At 44.4% G+C, this 21116-nt stretch overlaps 1 protein-coding gene across 1 annotated transcript in view; it reads left to right on the top strand.

The window, feature by feature from the left end:
- The first annotated feature begins 4176 nt into the window (after positions 1 to 4176).
- Positions 4177 to 21116, top strand: part of GPM6B (glycoprotein M6B) — a 153138-nt gene continuing 136198 nt past the window's right edge. The window contains exon 1 of the mRNA XM_055119942.1: positions 4177 to 4514. Coding sequence (XP_054975917.1) covers positions 4511 to 4514 — 4 coding nt within the window. The 5' untranslated portion in view covers positions 4177 to 4510. The remainder of the gene's footprint in view (positions 4515 to 21116) is intronic.

Genomic DNA, 21116 nt, shown 5'->3' with positions numbered 1-21116 from the left:
GCTGAGGGTCGTAGAGCTGAAATGCTGGGCGCAAAGAGGAGGGATGCTGGCATCTTGCTCAGTGCGTGTGGTGGCCCCAGAGATCAAATTTGGGATCTTATTTTTACAAGGTAGCCCCTGATCTATCCTGGGCCCGAGAAGCAGAGATTCTTGTTTTTTTGCGGTTATACCCAGTGGTACTCAGGGCTTACTCCTGACTCTGTGCTCAGGGATCACTCTTGACCATCTTCAGGAGACCATATGTGGTTCCGGGGATTGAACACAGATTAGCCATGTGCAAGGCAAATGCCCTGCCCACTATACTATTGCTCCAATCACAGAAAAATAGACATTTTAAGAATCAAATAGCAGGCCAGGATTCTGTCCATGAGATTTTTGTTGGACAGACAAAATGCATGAGTAATCATGAGACAGGAAGGCTGGGATGCACATGTGATAAAAGGCCCCTGAGACATTAGACTCTACATAACTTACCATAATGGTGTATGATTAGTGTGTGTCCCTAGAAGCATTGGGAAACAGTAATATTTCAAATTGTATAAAATCTCTTAGAAAATATGATTTATAGTTGAAAATCTAAACTATTAGGAGAATAGCTCTACTGTGAAAGGATACACTCTGTTTGACCCCAATTACAAGAGTCATTTATGCTCACTGTATCTCAGCATGGGCTGGAGCGGTAGCACAGCAGGTAGGGCGTTTCCTTGCACACAGCCAACCTGGGTTCGATTCCTTCGTCCCTCTCAGAGAGCCCAGCAAGCTACTGAGAGTATCCCGCCTGCACGACAGAGCCTGGCAAGCTCCCCATGGCATATTTAATATGCCAAAAAAACAGTAACAAGTCTTATAATGGAGATGGTACTGGTGCCTGCTCGAGCAAATCTATGAGCAACGGGATGACAATAAAACAGTGATACAGTATCTCAGCAAATGCAAAAAGGTATAAAATGTTAACGGGTTTTTTTTCTGGGTGTTTAGGTTTATTTTTACATCCTTTTGTGGACACCAAGTATATAGACCTAATGGCTCAGACATCACAGCTTCCTTTGGGGTCTGTCAGTTTGAGGCTAGCAATAGGGGTGGGTCGGGAGCCAGGTAAGAGTGAGTCTCTGTACCAGAGTCCTCTGGTCACCAGGCTGGCAGCTTCCACGGGCACTGTGGGCGTCAACAGCTGAGAGGTGGGAAAACATATGGGTTTTGGAGTTTGATGGGTAAGGCCTGGAAGTGGTGGATACCCCTCAGACCTCACTGACTATAACTCCACCCCTTTGCCCACCTAACTGCTAAGGAATCTGGGAAATACAATCTGGCCTTGTGGCCAACTAGAAGAAATACGTTTGTTGGATAAGCAGTCTCTAGCAGAGCATATTTTCTTTCCCTCCATTTCAATGAGTATATATGTACATAGAAATATCACCAGGATTATATTCTGTAGTCAACTTTTCATTCTGCTTTTTTTTTTGCTTTTGGGGTCACACCTGGCGATGCACAAGGGTTACTCCTGCCTCTGCACTCAGGAATTACTCCTGGCGGTGCTCAAGGGACCATGTGGGATGCTGGGGATCAAATCCGAGTTGACTGCATTCAAGGCAAATGTCTTACCCGCTGTACTATAGCTCCAGCCACTCATTCTGCTTTACTGAAAAGTCGGGCCAGAGAGATAGCCTAATGGGCTAGAATGCAAGCTTTGCATCCAGGAGTCCCGGGTTCAATCCTGAGCACTGCATGGTCCCCTGAAAACAGCCTGGTGTGACCTACAAGCCATTCAGCACCACCCACACTGTGACCCCCAGAGAGAAAGAACAAAAGAACAAAGGCTGGGCATTTTTCCATATGATTCTCTACAAACAAGATGATGATATAGGGTCCCAGCAGTCAGGGCTCTCAACCTGGGCACTCCTAACTTTTGGCCAAGGATCCTCTTTGTTGGTGATGGGGTCGGGAGAAAGCTGCTTCCCTGTTCCCCCAAGTGTATTTAGCCACATTCCTGCCCTCTACCCACCGAGGTCACCAGCACACCCTCCCACATTGCCAAATGTCAGAGGATGCTGGGGAGAGGAGACGAAATCTGCGTGTGACTCAAGCACATAACTTCTCTGGCTACCCCACTTCTGTGCCACTGAGGCTCTCTCTCATTCTATTTTATTGCTTTGTTTGTTACTACAACTTGTCCTGTGATAACCCTCCTTTCCCATTAATTTGAACTCAAATAATCATTATTTACTCAGGAGGGTTATGACTGAGGAGTTTGAGGCCAGGGTACCAATGTCATTACTTTTGAATCAAACTGACAGAGCAAGTTACTTTCCAAAAAGGTGTGGCCAATTTACTTGCGCACCTGCAAGGAATCCTTGCTTCCTTTTAAATTTTTATTCCTTCTCATAAGAATAGAACCATTTGTTTAAAAGCATTTCTTTGACTATTAGTGACATCAGAGAGACTCACATGCCTTCTGCCGCTTCTCTAGCGGTGTCTCTAATTTCCCAACTACCAGTTTGCTTTTCTGAAGGGTTTTAGGGACAATTGCTTGTTGAAACCAGTCTGTGGCACGTCCAAAGTGAATACCAGTTTCTGTGAAAATGTGGTTTCTTGTTAACCTTGTGTACACAATTGCTATCACTTGCTTTTTGTCACAGCATCCTATTATGACTAGCTCCATTATTTGGACAGCTGTTCTTTTCTGTGGTTAAAAAAAAAACACCAAGATTTCTAGGGAATGGGAGAAATAGGTGACCCACAGGGTTTATTTTTTATCTCAGTATTCAAGCACCTTGGAGTGTGGCTTCCATGGTGGCTAGGTGAGGTCAGATCTTGCCGAAATCCTGCTTCCCCTCCTATGCTGGGTCCCACTCTCTTGTTCTTTCTCCTGGGAACCTCTCAAGAGGTAGGAAGCAAGAAAACCCAATGCTCTTTCCTAAATCAGGCCTTGGAGTGATTTCCTCAGTGCCCTCAGCTTCTGGCACCTTCCTGCCTCTGTACCCTCTGCGAGATATCTCCGTTCTTATCACCTGCATTTGGGCCCCTGCACACACTCATTCTAACAGCCTTCACAAGGATTACGTTCACAACGGGAGGACCAAGAGGTAAAAACCTCTGAGCTCCACGTTGTTTCATTAAGACATGAAGATTGGTTAGGGCTGAATATTCCCGTGGGATTGTGAAAATGAGCCAGTGATCCGCCTAAGCTCAAATCTCTGGCCTTTTATGCAAAATATTAGTAGGCTTTCTAGAGCTCTGCCTTGATAAAATCTTTCCTAATCCAATAAATTTCAATAGATGAAATGTTTGCCTCCTCCACCCTTTCTCAGTCCTAAAGCCTCTCTCTTCTGGCTTAAATGTCTCTTAAGTGTACTATCTACTGTTACTGTTTATGTAACCCTCTCTTCAAGTAACACCATGTATTTGCAAAACAACAAAGTAACACAAGAGTCAAGATCAGGGGCTATGTCGGACTCGGAAATGCCACCCAAAGCATTAGCCCCTAAGGGTCTCGGAGCATTTCTACTACCTTTAGAGAGAGGAAAAGTATTCTCCAAGAAGACCAGGGGAATGTAAGCCAGGAAGGAGACTGTTCAACCATTAGGTCACTACCAGACTCAACGCGGAGGCCAGAGCTGTGGGAGCTCAGGTGGGGTGTGTGTGTGTGTGTGTGTGTGTGTGTGTGTGTGTGTGTGTGTGTGTCTTCCAGAACTGACCAGCTCCTCTTCCAGAAGGACATCACCAATCTATGCCCATCCCCCCTCCACTTCCAACAGACGGTGCCACTGTGCCCTTCCCTGCCATTTGCTACCCACGAGGATCTCCCATCCATGTCGGCCGCCTGGGGGTCCACTGGAGTGCCCCGGGGAACCTTTGGCAAGGGAAATACCTCGGGACTTCTCTCCAGACCCACATGAAACCTAAATGGACTTGGTCTTGCCAAGCTACCCCGCTGATCCAAAGGTGCAGCTGGAGGTGAAACCCAGTCAAGGAGGCACACGGCGGTCCTGCGTCGAACCCAAAGCCCCCTCAGAGCGGGTATTGGTCAAAACCGCCAGACGGCGTCCGTCGCTGCCCCGCGGCCTCAGTTGCTTGCTCCGTAGGTTGGGTGCGGGCTCGGACCGCCAAGTCCCTGTGGCTCTGACCGGTCCCCTCTCAACGTCCGGCCAAGTCTCCGTGCACCTCACTCCCCCGCAAGCTGTGCCCGTTGGTGTTCCCTAGCCCCCCGATCCCCAAGGCCTGGGCGATCTTGGCCGGCCGCCCAGGCGCGCCCGCCGCCCCCTCCGGGCGCTCCTCCGGGCACCGCGAGCCCCCGGCGCTGACGTCAGGCCCCCTCTCGGCGCGGCCGGCCCCCAGTGCAGGCGGAGCCGCGGCGCTCCCACCCGACCCGGGCACAGCGAGCGAGCAAGCCGCCAGCCCCGCAGCCGCGCCTGCCCGCCAGCCCCGCGCCCGGCCCGCCACGTGCCCGCCGGCCCCGCAAACTTGTGCCGCGGCCCCCGCCGTCCCCGGGGAACACGACCCGACTCCAGCCATGGGTAAGCCCGTGCTCTGGCCTCGCGCCACGGCCCCGCACCCCCTGCTCGGGCACCTTGTCGTCGCCGCCCAGCCGGGCTGGGGATGGGCGAGGCTGCAGGTGGGAGGGGCACGGCGCAGGTGCCCGCAACGTCCAGGTGTGCGTCTCGGCCACGTCCCGGCCAGGGGGTGCGCCGCTGCGGCGCCCGGCGCCCTCTTCCATGTCCTGCGCCCCCACGGGGGGCGAGCCGGCCCCCCCACCACCCCCCGGGAGGCTTGGCCCAGCCGGAGCCGACGGAGCGTCCCAGGCTGCGGCTCCGGTGCAACGTCCCGGCGGGCGCGCATGGGGCGTGGGGTGGCGGGTCGACACTCCCTGGGTTTGTCCCTCTCCGGGGGGGGATCGCGCCCCAATAACGGTCTGTTCCCCTTTACCTCACGTTCAAGAAACGCTCACGCCCTCCCCAGAACCCCCCTCCCCACGCCGCTCTCATCCTGGGGTCTTTCCAGAGCTTATTGGGGGGACCGTGAGCTTTGAATCCCGGGAGGTGGAAGCGAAGAGCGGCGGGAGGGGACGGGGAGAGTCGGTCAGAGCCCCGACCCAGCGGCCGGAACGCGGGCATGAGCGCACGGGGACACGGGTGCCCCGCGGGTGCCTCTGCAGTTGGGTGGAGGGACGAGGATCGAGCAGCAAATGTGAGCTCTGGAGCTCAGACTGGGCCTGGGACCTCTCCCGCCGCTCGCCTCCCTGTGGGCTCATTCGGTGGGGAGCGTCCCCCCACACCCCTACCCCGCCCCACTCCGCAGCGCGCACGGGAGAATCACAAAGAAGCAGAGAGCCCGCCGAAGCTTTCCCGAGGGCAAGGTCTGCCGAGAAGCCCGGGCTTGGGAACGCCCTGCTCGACCCTCTGTTTCCCAACCCTCAACCCCGGCCCTGAGTCCAGCCAACACTTTTATGCTATGAACTGAATGGGGTGTGTCTGTGTGTGTGCACGCGCTCGCGTGCGTGCGTGCGTGTGTGTGTGTGTGTGTGTGTGTGTGTGTGTGTGTGTGTGCGCGCGCGCGCGGGTAAGTGGAGGAATAATGTCATACCAATTAAATTTTTGCTGAGGGTTAGCAAGGACAGTCCATTAGTTTGCATGTAAAAGGAAGTTCCGAGAATTTTCTAGTTAAACGCTTCTTTTCCGTTCACTTAGATGATCATCATCAAAGGAATACGGCTCCCGAATTTAATGGGGAATTTTCTTACCCGAAAGTTTGGGGAGGACTGGGGCAAGAAAGGCCAGGGCTGTGTGAACTGTAACCCTGGTCCCTGTTTTTCTTCATGTCCTCCCACCTGAGCTATCCCATCACTTGATGCTCCTTTTAAATGAGGCTTCTGCATAAAAGTCAGCGGACTGCAACCTGGTGCGGTCGGGGAGGGGGGCAAAGGAGGTTAGAGCCCCCAAGTGCAGCAGTAAGGAAAAGCACTGACTGATTTTCTTGAAATGAAACTAGTTCTGGCTTGATAACACAGGGCATTATCTGGGCTTGATAACACTAGGCATTCAGGTTTGTATCCTTGGAAATGGAGCATCAAGTTACCACTTGGAGACCTTCTGCCCCAAGGTTTTGACAATACTTGGGGAGTATTAATTGGGGGCTGGCTTTCCTTTTAAGTGGGTGTGGAAGTTAGATGCAGTTCTCATGAAGCCAAAGCTCAGGCCAGAGGCCTGTTCTCAAGGAAGTACTTTGTGTCTTGGACAATTGCTGGTTCTGCACTTCAATTGCCAATTTATGTTAATTTGTGCATACCTCACTGGTTCTGGCAGTATCCTTGGTTTTAGTTTTGAGTTTTTACATTAAAAAAGTTCCCCTCATGCCAAAAAGGAAACATACCAATTTCCTTGGGTAGAGTCTTAGTAAATAGACCACAGGGCCACGAACCGGTTTTATTTTTCCAGATGTATTTAATTACCAAGCATACCCTTATGAATGCCTTAATTGACATGATTTAATGTTGGGGAAATTCTGACCATTGGTCCATTGTGCTGGGATTCGTTTGTTATACAAGTCACTTTCTTAACCGAGTATCAGTTAATTCACTGGGAAATAAATAGGTGAGTTTTATAGAATTCAACATTTTAAGGTACTTGAAGTCTTAAAGTAGAAAAAATAAACCGCAGAGGGGATACAATTTTGTGTTTTCAATGAATCTCAAAAGAAAATATGAGGTTTTCTAAAAAGTGGTTGAATTGAGTGATTGCTTTTACAGTTTTGTTGAGATACAGTTCACATACCGTACCATCAACACGTGTAAGTGTACAAAGTCTGGGGGTTTTAGTCTCACCTCCAGCTACTGTTAAAACACTGACATCACCCCCAAAGGATTCCTGTACCCATTAGCAGTCACTCCCCATTGCCCCTCCCCCAGCCCCTAGCTAGCAGAATCTGCTTTCTAGGTCTCAGGCATCTGCCTCTTTTGGACGTTTGCTTCCTGTAAATGCAGTCAGAACAATGGATGCTTCTAATGTTCCTGGCCCTTCAGTAAGTCTGCGTGTGTGGCAGCATGGGACGGGGCTACAGTAGTTGTCTAATGCACCATACCACCTAAACTTGAGTTGAAATGGATTATTTTGCTGGTTAGAGAGTTCCACGTTTGGTCATTGTACATGTGATCTCCCTCTCCTACTCACCCCCCTCTCAGCCACAGCAAAACGGTTCAGCGAAGGTCATGATTCATTTTGTGCTAAGGGATTTTAATAAAGCGTGTGAACTTCATGTTGATCCTTTCACTCAATAACATTGGAAACAATGGGTTTCAAGCAGGCCTTCTGTAACTGTAGCGTGTGCAATGCGCATAGAAATCACCAGCTCTCTCCTTACAAGAAAGCAGTTTCTGAGTCTTTGGGCTTTCCTAAGAAGTTTCCATGTGTGGCCTTTCATGGATCCAGGACATAAGGGGGGGAAGCAGGGCCAGCCCAAGATCTCCCAGTACAACCTCTTCTCTTTTCAATCTCACTTGACTACACCAAGAAAGGATTTGATGAAATAAATGATTTCTCTGGGTCTTTACAATGTAATTTACCCCCCAAAATCAAGAAACAAGACAGTAATGCTTTCTTGAAAAAAAAAAGCACAAGAAAAACTCCTAATTGTTGAAACACTGTTTGTTTCCATGAAGCCAGCCTCACAGGCATCTTTTTGTAGTTGACTTGAATGCTGGCATCTCCGACATGCCTGCCACCAGGGCAGTTGGCACTGCTCCAAGCTTGGCTTCTGAGTGCTGGCCTTTGCCTGTAAGAACCTAGTCACCTTCAGGGGCTCCAATGAAGAAGGGTGTCACCAGGGACCCAAACACACTAAGTTGGTCATGAAGGTTTGCTGAGGGGTTCAGACGTTGAGGGGTTCTGATGACTGGGGCATTTCCCTGGTCTGTGTTCTGGACTATGCCCTTCCTCCCTTGGAGAGTATAGATCTGACAACAGTTCTCCAGGGTCTCTTCTTTCCAGCTGCAGGATGCAGGCTGAATTTCTGCATATGCCTCCCAATCCAGTTGCACAGACCACTACTGTAATAACCAGAAGTACCAAATTAGGAGCATTGCCCTTCAGCAGATAGGGTTGCCCAAATCATTTGAACTTTCTACAAAGGATTTGTAGAAAAATCTCACCTGAGGCTCCTGGGTTTGATCCTTAGCAATACATGGTTCCTTGCTTGCTTTGCATGCAGCTTCTTCAACAGACCCTGGTTCCATCCCAGCACCACATATGATCCCCCAAGCATCACCAGTAGTCATTCTTGAGCACAGAGCCATAAACAGCCGCTGAGCACTACTGGGTGTGGCTCCAAGCCCCTTAAGCCCACTCCCAAGAAACCAGGGCCAGCATTCATTGGCTTCAGATCTCCAGTTTGAAAGTGGGATGGGTTCTTCAAGGTGTGGTTGTGGTGTGTGTAAGCACCTGCTGTGCAGCACAACTGCAGTGTGTAACCCCTGATGAGCACCACAACCAAAGATATATGAGTACTGAGGCCAGGAGTGTGACCCCCAGTGAGCACATATATGACAACACAGTGACTTCCACCCAGAACTACAATTAAGAACTTGTGTGAAGGATTCTTTCACATCACTTTCTCCCTCCTGTTTAGCCTTTAGAATGGTCCTATCCATTTTGATTTGAGCAAATGTCTTTGCAGAAGACTCCAGGGCAGTCACATTGGTTTCCAAAGACAGCAATTCTTTTTGTTTGGATATTTAGATTTTATTAATGTATGCAATCTCAAATCAAATTTGATAATTATAGTGACAAGCACGAATGTTTAAGCAGGTTTTCAAACTAATAAAAATGACTCTTCTCAGAGATCCAAATCAGCTGGTGGGAGCAGTAGTCCCTAATCCGTATGGTTTTCATAGACTATAGAACATGGGGTACCGGGGTACATCCATTGGATAGAGATTGGTAAGGGAACTTCTGTTTTTAAAAAGCCAAATGAGGGGCTGGAGCAATAGTACAGTGGGTAGGGTGTTTGCCTTGCAAATGGCCGAACCGGGTTCGATTCCCAGCATCCCATATGGTCCTCTGAGCACTGCCGGGGTGATTCCTGAGTACAGAGCCAGGAGTGACCCCTGTGCATTGCCAGGTGTGACCCAAAAAGAAAAAAAAGAAAAAGAAATCTTTTTAAAAAAGCCAAATGAATATCACGTATTTTATAATCTTAACATGTTCTGATTACTTTTAGCCACTTGTTTATGTTTTAGTTTTAATTTTTAGTTTTGGGGCCTGGCAGTACTCAGGGCTTACTCCTGACTCTGTGCTCAGGAGTCCTTCCTGGCAGTGAGTTAGAGGCTAGTATTTGGTGGCGGAAATCAAACCTCAGTCAGCAGCATTCAAAGCAAGAACTTCAATGCCTATGCTATCTCTCCAGCCCTTTGTTAGTGATTTTAATGTTTTCCTCTCAAATACCAACTACACCAAGAGAAAAGATTGTTTAAGTCATTGTTGTATCCTGATGTTCACTGTGTGCCACAAATAGTTGTTGAAAGAATACATGTTTTGGTATCGAAAATGTACTTTATTGGGACAGAGATACAGCTCAATGGGCTAAGTGCATGCTTTGCATGCAGGAGGCCCGGGTTCCATCCTTAGCAACACATGGTTCCATGAACACGGCTTGGGTACAACCTCCAAGCACAAAGCTATGAATAGTCTCAAGTACCACCAGGTGAGACCACAAAGCATAAGCACAATAAAATATAATGCCCCTTAGAAAAGTACCTCTACATCATAAGTGTATAGATTACAAGATTTGCAAAAGTATGTGTTATAAACCCTGATAAACAACTTATATAGGATAAATATTCCTTAATTATATTAATACTTTTAGCACAGACTGTCATTGAACAGCGTTTTCTGACAGCTGTAGGCAGACACAGACACAATTTAAAGAGCAGGATTTTTTTAATCTAATCACCCTGAGATACAGTTACAAAAGTTTCATGTTTGAGTTTCAGTCCTACAATGATCAAACACACATGCCTCCACCAGTGCACATTCTCCACCCTCAATGTCCCCAATATACCTCCTCCTCTTCCCAGCCCTCTTCCTGCCACTATGGCAGACAATTTTCCCCATATTCTCTCTCTACTTTTGGGCATTATGGTTTGCAATACAGATACTGAGAGGCTTTCACGTTTGGTCCTTTATCTACTTTCAGCACACATCTCCCATCCTGAACGATTCCTCCAACCATCATTGACTTAGCTATCCCCTCTCTATTCCAGCTGCCTTTTCCCCCTAGCTCATTTGACAGGTTTCCAACTATCAAGAAATATTCCTGGCCCTTGAGAGCAGTTTTTTTTTATTTCATTGGGTTTTTTTTGCCTTTAGTGTTTTGCTTTGGGTGTTTAAAAACATTTTCATATCTCTGGTGAAAAGTACTTTCTTCTTGTCAAAGTTTTGAAGTTCGGGAAAGCTGGGGGAAACAACCTGTACCAGCCAAAGGCCACATTGTCCCGAGGATGGAAAGGTAACAGGGAACTGGGGTTTGCATCTGTTTGTGGGGTGGGGAGGTGGCAAGTACATGACCACCCATCACAGTGCCACACAGCCAGCAGGGGCCAGGCTCTTAGCTTTAAGTTGCTGTCACATACCCCTCATCATGAAGGTAATGGGGGTCAGAAGACACAAGACTTCCAAGAGTGCCACTCAGGTAAGTGACATGTTGGGCTATATCTGCAAGTCAAAAAGGAATAGAGCCAGTCCTGGTCTCAGGTCAGCACAAGTCATCTACGAGAAGCCGATAAACAATTATAGTTGAATTATAAATTCGGGGTCCTGGACTCATTTCTCTGTCTGAGGGGATGAGAAGGAGGAGGGTTCACTGTGGGGAGGCAGCTGCCTTTGTTATAGGGCTGTGGCTAGAGAGGTAGGTCAACGGGTTGGCGTGCATGCTTTGCATGCAGAAAGCTTGGATTCAATCCCCAGCACCAGACGGTCTCTCAAGCACCACTAGGAGTCCTGAACACCAATGCAGGAGTAGCTTCGGCTACCAAGCAGGCAATACCAGAAAAAAACTCCACAAAACTAATCATCTGAAGAAAGAACAAAAATTAAATTAAAAAAAACAAGATAACAGATTCTAAAAAGTGATAATCCGAGTCTGGAAGGATGAGTAGGATGAAAGGGTTTGGTCCCTGGGAGGGAATGTTCCAGGACTTGACTACAGAGATACAAAAGGAGAAGGTGTTAAGGACATTTGCAAGATCTGAGTGTGGAGGAGGGAGGCTGGAAGAGAGGCCAGGTCAGACAGGACAAACCAGAGGAGAGCTGCATCATGAAACCGTTATCACAGAGAATCACAATGAATAGTTGGAGGGAAATGACAACCCAGGAAAAGATCAAAGAAATCCTTGGGGAGGAGGGAGATAAAAATCAATCATTAGTGTCTAGTGTACTAGTGTAAAGTTCCAAATAAAGCTTTAGAGGGAGTCTGAAAAGTGTGAGACCTAGTAGCTTATATGAAGTTTCTGGTAAGACTTAGATCTGAATATGTTGAGAAACATTTTGAAAAAGTTAGGGTAGAAATGAGCAAGTTTTACTAGTGGAATCTGAAAAAACTGGCCTAGGCATAGAAGAGAATGGATATTGGGGAAAACAGAAAATACTTACGGAAGACAGAGGAGATGAAAGCCAGATTGAATACCAGTTGCCATAAGTAAATCATTTTTTAAATTAAAAAAATTAGCGAATCACCATGTATTACAAACTTTCAAGGTTATTTATGATTGAGGTCCAAGTGCACAATATTCAAACACGAATCCCTTCACCAGTGTCCAGTTCCCCCCACCAATGTCCCCAATTTCCTTCCCCCACACCCAGTCTGCCTCTATTTTTCCTTCATTTTTTTCTCCCTCTTCTTAAGCACTGTGGTTTGCAATACTGTTGCTCATAGAGTATCACATGCATATCACTTTACTTCCTTTCCTACCCTGTGGGTCCTCTTCATGTAAATCATTCTTCTGAAATATTTCGAAACTTGTTTATTGTCTCCTACTTTCAAAAGGATAAAGTGGAAGAGGAAAGGAAGTGAGTTTTTCTGGAATAACTTCGTGTTAGAATAGAACAGAGTGTGTTGGAATAGAACAAAGTGCTTAACTCTTTATTTGATAAATAAAGTGAGACTGGAGGGATACAATAGGGTTTAAGTTCCTTGCCTTGTGTGTGACCAACTCCAGTGGTTTAAATCCCAGCACTGCATATGATCCTCCAAGACACTGCCAGGAGTGACCCCTGAATCAAAAGCCAGGTGTAGTCCCTGAATGTCGCTGGCCATGGCTTCAAAACACTTCCCAAAATAATAACAAATTACAAGTGGTGTTATTTCTTCTTTAAATATTTAAAGAATCCCCCTGTCAAGTCACCTGGGTATGGAATTTTCTTTGTGAAGATGTTTTAAATTGTGGATTATATTTATTTATTCATATTTTTTAAGTTCAGAGAAGTTGTGTTTTCAAGGACTTGAATCATTTTATGTTATTAAGTTTATTGGCATAAAAATCACAATACAAGAGTATTGCCTGCTTAATCCAGGTATCTCTAAGATCTGTGGTGATGTTCCTCTGTTTATTCCTAGTGAGGTAGGTAATTTGTATTCTCTTTACTTTGCCTGATCAATCTTGGCCATTGTTTAAAAATGTACTTAGTACCCTGATAATGACATGTGTTAGATGATCCCTTATGAAAAAAGGAGCATGTTTTCTAGTAATCAGAAATATAATTTTAATGCCTATAAGTAAAAACCATTTGCTTTGCAAGGGGGGAAAAGCAGCCAAATAAAAAAAATAGCCCAATCTTTTGAATTTTGCTCTTAATAGCTGTATATGCACTGTAGCATTGTAGTCCCATTGTTCATTGATTTGCTCGAGTGGATACCAGTAATGTCTCCATTGTGAGACTTGTTACTGTGAGCAATAGCACAGCGGGTAGGGCATTTGCCTTGCATGTGGCCGACCTGGGTTCGATTCCTCCATCCCTCTTGGAGAGCCCAGCAAGCTACCAAAAGTATCCCACCCACACAGCAGAGTCTGACAAGCTGCCCGTGGTGTATTCAATATGCCAATAGCTGTATATAGTTCAGAATATTTGAACTTGATGCATTAAGGTATAACAAGATCTATTGTAATTGATCTTGGATTAGAGTAATTGCTTAGCATTTGCTTATTACTTTTAGTAGGACTATTAACTGCATCCTTGTTTGGAGAAGCTGAGATAGATAAACAAAATAAAAGAAGTTCCTTCCTCCCCTTTCCAGTGTACTTTCGGAGCAGGGGTTCTCAACCTCAGCACTGTTCATATTGAACTAGATGATTTTTGTGCTGAGGGACTGTCCTGTACACTATAGAATGTTGAGCAGCATTCTGTCCCGTTCCCATTAGGTGCCAGCGATAACTCCTTGGTTATACTAACCAAAGTGTCTCTGGGCATGACCAAAAGACATCAATAGGTGTCAGGGGTAGGGGTGGGGAATATCAAAATCATTTTAGTTAAGAACACTTACTTAAAGTAAGAGGGGTTAAAAAAACTGGTCTTCCATGGAGGCAGGGGGAGGATGGGAAAGGGGGGGGGTATACTGGGCATATTGGTGGTGGGAAATGTGCACTGGTGGAGGGATGGGTGTTTGATCATTGTGTTACTGTAACCCAAACATGAAAGCTTGTAACTATCTCATGGTGTTTCAATAAAATAAAACAAACAAACAAAGAAACAAACAAAAACCTGGTACTTCAGAATACCAAAAATCAGAGTTATTGAGGACTTGGTTGGAGCATATCTGTGGAATGGAAAGATACTTAGAAAAGTATATCCCTTCCAAAAGGGCTGTTTCACTTTTTGTAGAAGAAGTTTTTCAGGAGTTAGCTTTCAAGTGGTGTTCCGGAGGCCTGGGTCTAGTAAGGAGAACCATGTGGTGCCAGGGATTGAAATAGGATTGGCTTCATGCAAGGCATGAATTTTGTATTTTCTCTTCAACCCTCATGTTTGTTTGTTTGTTTGTTTGTTTTTTGTATTTTATCCAGCATCTTCAGGTATAACACAGGGACTTGCAATCAAATGAACTTTGTTTCTTTGAAGTTCACTCGTATTGAAATGATTTCAGTACTGAGACCAAACTCCCCTGGGACAAGGAAATGCCTGGCTTTCCTTGATACATTGTTCTGATGTTCAAGTACACTTTGTGTCTGAGAGGATTGAATCTTTGTGAACTTGGTTCTGCTTATTATAATGGTTTTCATCTTTTGTTCTCTTCTTCTTTTCTTTAAGTAGAAAGATATCAAGCTCCCTGTCCCATTTCTTAACATTCTTAATTACCTTGATGGCCTTTCCAAATTTAGAATTCATCTCCTTAGCTGTAATCAAATCCACGTAGATTAAGCCTTTAAGGCCACCTTCCAGCATGTTCCGCTTTGTCCTGACTTCATTACCTTTTCCCCGTGTTTTTGAGAGGGGACGTGAATGAAAAAAGGACAGATTTTTGCTTGTTCATGGAGAGCCTTTGACTTAATTGCTTTGCTCGGCCCTACCCTCTCCCAGAATTCCTCCCCTCGGATCTTGGTGTTTTGTAAGAGATCTGAGCACATTTGCAAAAAATAATTCTAGTGTAAAAAGATCAGGAATGTTGGAAGCAAAGGTTAAAAGCATCCTAGAAAATCTGCGATTTTGCATGTGCATCAGGCCACTGGTTTAAGAATGTAGTTTCACAACAACTTCCTGAAAAGCAAGTTTAAACAGTGAGTTTTAAAATGGCAGCTTAAATCTAAGCATCTGTTTCTTGAGCAAAAAATGGAGGTACAATTAGCAAAGGAATCCAACACTAGCGATAACTATTTGATAGAGCCATTTATTTAATTTCACATCTTCAGTTTAGTTTTATTGTGTGATGTATCCTGACATTTTCCATGGTAAGCATTACAATTTGGAACATAAAGGTCTGGAATTCCATTACATGAATAATTACCACTATGTAAAGTCATTGTGCAAGATAACCAAAAACTGTTTACAGCTCTATGATATTATTTCTTCACATCTATTTTAGATTTTTGTAAGAAGCATAAATATTAACAAATCATTACAACTTTGGTTATCAAGCAATAAGACTACATAAATATACACAAATATAAAGTGGTGAGTCTCAGTCATTCAGTTTGAGGAATCTTTATAAACTTAATCAGTTCTACTATGGTGAAGAAGCAAAACATTATCAGACCCTGAGAAATTCCATGTGAATTTCAGACACTCACCCCAAAGTTCAGACACTCACCCCAAACGGAAATCACTTCGAATTTTTTCCAAAGTCTTGCCTCCTTTTCAGCTTCAAATAAATGGAATCATACAGTGTGAACTCTTGTGTCTGGCAGCTTTTGATCAATGGTAATAACATTATTTTAAAACTCAGTGATGTTTTTCATCTGGAAAATAATTATGGTTAAATTATGGCTTCTATATCATTATGGTAAAAAGCATTTATTAATTGCCTTAATATGTAAAACTGTTCAGGAGGGTACATAAGCAACTCCTATCCTATTTTAAATGGAATAAACTGAAATAAGAGGTGTGAAAATAGACTTTGGGAGTAATTGATGAGAAATGACATGGGGAAATGAAACACGATTCAAGCTCAAGAGATGACATAGATCAGAAAATCCAACGTTGTCAATAAAAAGGAGCAATACTCGTGCTCTGAGAAATCTCAGAACCCTGAAGGAGTGACCCCTGAGTACAGATCCAGGAGTAGATCCCAAGCACCTCTGAGTATGCCCCAAACCAAAATCCAAACCCAAAATGCCCTCAGCTAAACTCACAAAAAAGGAATCAAGTTTACATTCAAGAGAGAAGTATCTTTATTGAAAGAGGAAAGAAATTCAAGTTTTCCACTCATATCTTAGAGTGATGCAGCAAATATCACTCTAGAATGATCTAAACTGCATTGCTTATGTTGCAGTGTACTTCTGTGTTTGATGATGTTACCCATGAAAAGGAACACTTTTCATTGATTCAAGATTAACTAGTTTCCTTGCGTAGCTTAATGGAAATATCTTCTGGAATAGTTTATGCAACTTGCTCACCCTGTAAACAGGAGCCCAGCAATGATTTATTCCAGAGAGCAGTTCATTCATCTGTCAAATGAGATTATGTGTATGGATGTTATACATCACTTCACAGAAATATTCTTATTCCTCAACGAAGAATCAAACTATTTATTTGGAGGTAGTAGAAATTGCATCAGTAAATTCTTCTTAGACACATCTTCGGAAATGTTATTGTCTCTGTAGTCCATCCCCCACCAGCCCTACACACACATACACACATGTGCACACACATTTTTACATTTAAATGTGAATAATTCGGAAACGGCACAATCATAAGAATTTATTCTTAAAATTCACTTCTCTTTGTCAGATATTGTTGTCTTGGAGTGGTTGCTCAGTGTAGAAACTCTAGAACTTAAGTCTGCATTGAGTAGTGCATTTTCTTTTCCCTTTTGTCCTCTTGTTTCAGCATGTAGGGATCTGAACAAAAACAGAAGTATTTTCTGCTTCTTAATTGCAGCGTATGCAACCTCACATGACAAGCGAGAAATCATTTGAAAGATAAAGAGAACTATGACGAAAGTAAGTGGGGCTTAAAGGGCTGTTAATGAAGACCTGGTGATGTTTGGTTAAGTTTGCCTTTCTGCTCAGGCAAGATACTCTCTGAAGTGCTCAGAGGCCGGACCCCATCCCACTGGGTAGCTTATGAGACAGAGAAACCTTAGAGCCCTGAAGAGGCACCCATGAGGCATTTTGTGCGTGTGAGGATGAGTTTATCCATCAGACCAATGTTGCTCTGTGGAAGCTGATTTCTGGCAATGCCTGGAGAGAAGTTGTGTTGTCACAGCCTGGGGGAAGGGGTGAGGAGGCAGCACACTCATGGACCAGAGACACTGCTACATGCTCTCATCCATAGGACCCCCCTTCTCCAGCAGAGTCATCTGGCCCCCAGAGTGTGAAGAGGGCCAAGGTTGGAAAGCAGTGACTGACTGAGATGCAACTCTTGAAAGTGCAGAAAAATGATCTTTGCAAATGATTACATTGTATGTCCCTGGGAAGGTTAGGGACTTGGGTAGAAATGGGGCAAGATGCACATCCAAAAGGACAAAAGCAACCAGTGTTGGTGCGGATGTGGGGAGAAAGGGACTCTCTTTTACTGCTGGTGGGAATGCCGACTGACTTCAGCCCCTTTGGAAAACAGTATGTACGCTTCTTAAAAAATTAGAAATTGACCCCCCATTTGATCCAGTAATACAACTTCTGGAAATATAACCCGGAGATGCAAAAAAAGTATAGTAGAAATGACACTTGCACTTGTATGTTCATTGCAGCACTGTTTACAATAGCCAGAAACTGGAAAACCCTAGTGCCCAAGAACAGATGACTGGTTAAAGAAACTTTGGTACATCTACACAATGAAATACTATGCAGCTATTAGAAAGGATGAAGTCATGAAATTTGCATATAAGTGGATCAAAATGGAGAGTATCATGTTAGGTGAAATGAATCAGAAAGAGAGGGACAGACATAGAAAGATTGCACTCATTTGTGGAATATAAAGTAACAGAATGGGGGACTTACACCCAAGAATAGTAGAGATGAATACCAGGAGGATTGCTCCATGGCTCGGAAGCCGGCCTCACATGCTGGGAGAAAAGGCAGCTCAGATAGAGAAGGGACCACCAAGTATGGGGTGCTTGGGGGACCTGCTCAGGATGGGAGATGCGTGCTGAAAGTAGACCATAGATCAAATGATGGCCATTCAGTACCTCTATTGCAAACCACAATGCCCATATGGAGAGAGAGCAAAAGGGAATGCCCTGCCACAGAGGCGAGGTGGGGTGATGGATGGAGGGTGGGAGGGATACTGGGATCATTGGTGGTGGAGAATGGGTACTGGTGGAAGGATGGGTACTCGATCATTGTATGACTGAAAAGTAAGCACGAACGTTTGTAAGTCTGTAACTGTACCCCATGGTGATTCATTAATATATATATGTATGTATATATATAAAAGAAATGGGGCAAGATGTCTAGACAAGGAACCAGTTCAGAGCTGCCTTCTAGAGTGGGGTGCTCTGTGACAGCACCTCTCTAGTTCTGGGGTCTCCAATGCGGTGACACTGTGAAACTGCTTGTTTTCTTCCTTGGCCAGCTACTGTGCTTTAAAACCAAGTCACTCGTTACCCAAGTGGTGGTGGAAAAATTGAGTCATAATTACCTTTAGGAAATTCTTTTTACTGCCAAGGTTTGGTTCTTCATTATTTCAACCTCCTTCTAGCAAACATTCAAATGTTCATATTACAAAAGAAGATAATTCGGCACATTAAGGCAAAGCAATCATTTTTTTTTATTCTTCATTTACTTTTGGTCTTAAATATTTTAAGGGATCCAGGAGCCAGCCTAAAGGACTGGAATGCAGGATTTATATGTGGGAGGCCTGGGTTTGATCCCCACCATTGCATGGTCCCCCAAATACCATGAGGGGCAACTCTGAAGGAGCACACCAGGAATAGCTCCTGTGCATTGCTAGGTGTGGTCCCCATAAAGAATCGTTCATTTTGGGAGGAAACATTGTGGCTGTGTTTGGCCTCTGATTCTTTTTCAGGTTTAATGGACTTGATCTTTCAGTTTCTTTCTCTCCACAATTTGGGTGTGTATCACCTCCAAAGTGACTTCTGTGGTTAAAGGGAAAAGTCAGCCTCCCATGCACCCACTCTGGAAGTAGGATTTGGAGTGTGCTCAGTTCTCTTAATTTTGTGCACACCTGCCTGGGCTAATGTTAAAGGTACACTGAAGAGGATTTTCTAGTAATGGCCAGTTCATTATTTCATTTATGCATCATAAAATTCCCCCAGTGGTTAATGACTGGCATAGAAAATGAGCTGTTGTCACTTGCAAGAAAGTTTTCCCTCCATATTTCCAGTTGAAATGGTTAAAGTGTGATCATTTCTAGGTACACATAAGGTTTTTATATTTCTTAATTCTTTCTAAATACAGCTTATTTCTAAACATACATATCTGTCTTTTTATTTTTTATTTTTGCTTTTTGGGTCACACCCGGTGATACATAGGGGTTACTCCTGGCTCTGCACTCAGGAATTACTCCTGGCAGTGCTCGGGGAACCATATGGGATGCTGGGAATTGAAGCTGGGTTGGCTGCATGCAAGTTAAATGCCCTATCCCCTGTGCTATTGTTCCAGCTCCATATCTGTCTTTTTAAATCAACCATTTTATTGAGGTAATAAACCCATAACCAGAGAACCCACTTCCACCAGTGTCCCGAGGACCCCTCTACATCATGTAAGCTCAGTTCTTCAACAAAATCTTCAGTTGCAATGACTTTGACCGTGTTTTTCCCTTACTGCATATTTTTATCCCGTATATAGGAGAGCTCTTTTATTGTGGAGGTGATGACACCTATACACAGATAGTTATATCTCTGTCTTACTATGAAATTTTAGGTGACACCTTAGGCATATTTGGGATGCAAATTAAATATCCCATCATACACTGAAACTTACACAGGTTGCTGAAAAGTTTTATTCTTTCATACTTTTCCTATAATATTGCTGAACACATATGGGCACTAGTTGAAATGAGTATAACTTTGTTTTTGAAGATGAAATTAAGAATTAGGTAGCATGGACTGGAGAGATAGATAGTACAGGATTAATTTTCCTAGTTGCTTAGTTGCTTGCCTTGCATCTCACTGACCCTGGTTTGATTACTCCTGAGTATAGAGCCAGGAATAGCCCCTGAGCATTTCCAGGTGTGCCCCTCCCACACACACAGAAGATTTGGGAAGCATTACCTTGGTGATGACTACCATATTGGCTACTACTATTTTAAATCTCTGTGATAAAAGTTTTGACTTCTCTTGACCCTTCTCTGAAGCTGGTACTTCCAAATAGGTAAATAAGGGGCTAGAGAGAGAGAGATAGAGGTAAAAGACGTGTGCATGTAGAAGATCTAGGTTTCATCTCCTGCAACACATAGTCCTCTAGGCACCACCAGGAGTGATCTCTGAGCACTCCAGGAGCAAACACTGAGCCACCACTGCCTGTGGTCCTCAAAGCAAAACAAAATCAGGTAATGAAAAGTCAAGAAGTTAAGAAAGTAAGAGGCCATAAAGGCAATGAAGATCTACCTCTCTATACATTACCTGCCTGGCAATTAGAGATCATCTCTGCTCCCGCTTCCTTGAGGCAATGTCTGAATAAAGCACAGAGAAGTCTTAACATATCACTCGCAGTCAGAGACAGCAGTGCTTCTGGGCTTAGCTCCTTCTCTGAGCATCCATAGTTAGCCTCTGTGATATTGCAGCGTTGGTTGATAATATCAAAGACCCTATTTGCAACATAGCTGATGTAACCCACAAGCTTTACTTTACACCTTCATTACCAAGTCCAGTGTAGGGCCAAGAACTAGGTGACAAACAGGAGAGTCTCTGGCCTTGAGGAATACCCCAGTCTGGTGGAAGACATGTTCATATGAGTAGAGAAATTATGATGAACAGCAAAAGACCATAAATGTGTTCAAAAAGCATTTTATTCGGGTGGTAGAATAGTACCAACCCCAATATACCTTTCTACCATGTATATCACCACACAGCAGGCATTTCTCTTTTACGTGGCAGCTAAGCTATTTTAATTAGAGCAAGAACAAGTTTCAGACCTAATTGTATTTTAATATTACTGCTTTCCTATCTTAATAGTACTACTTTCCTAAGCAAACAGCCTACTGAAGCTATTCAGCTGGGAAGAATCAGGCTTTTCACAAAAGGGCATTTTCTGAAAGTAGCAAATCATTGTTGGTAGTTGATCCAGTTAGGAGGCTAGAGGTGGTTGGTGGTAAAAATGATTCAAAACACACAGAATCAGCCATTCGATGATGTCAGTCAGCATCACGATGAGCATCATTACGCTGTGCTTCCTTTAGAAACCAGGGTTCGTGGCTGAAACCTGAAAAGAAATCATTGCTCCCATACCCAAAAAATTCCAGTCTCTTACATCACGTAATCTGAAATGGAATGTTTCATTTGATTATTTTTATAATTTTATT

This window comes from Sorex araneus, chromosome X (assembly GCF_027595985.1).
Source record: "Sorex araneus isolate mSorAra2 chromosome X, mSorAra2.pri, whole genome shotgun sequence".
Lineage (NCBI taxonomy): Eukaryota > Metazoa > Chordata > Mammalia > Eulipotyphla > Soricidae > Sorex > Sorex araneus.
The sequence above is the reverse complement of the archived record's forward strand: the minus strand, read 5'-3'. Positions and strand labels throughout refer to the sequence as shown.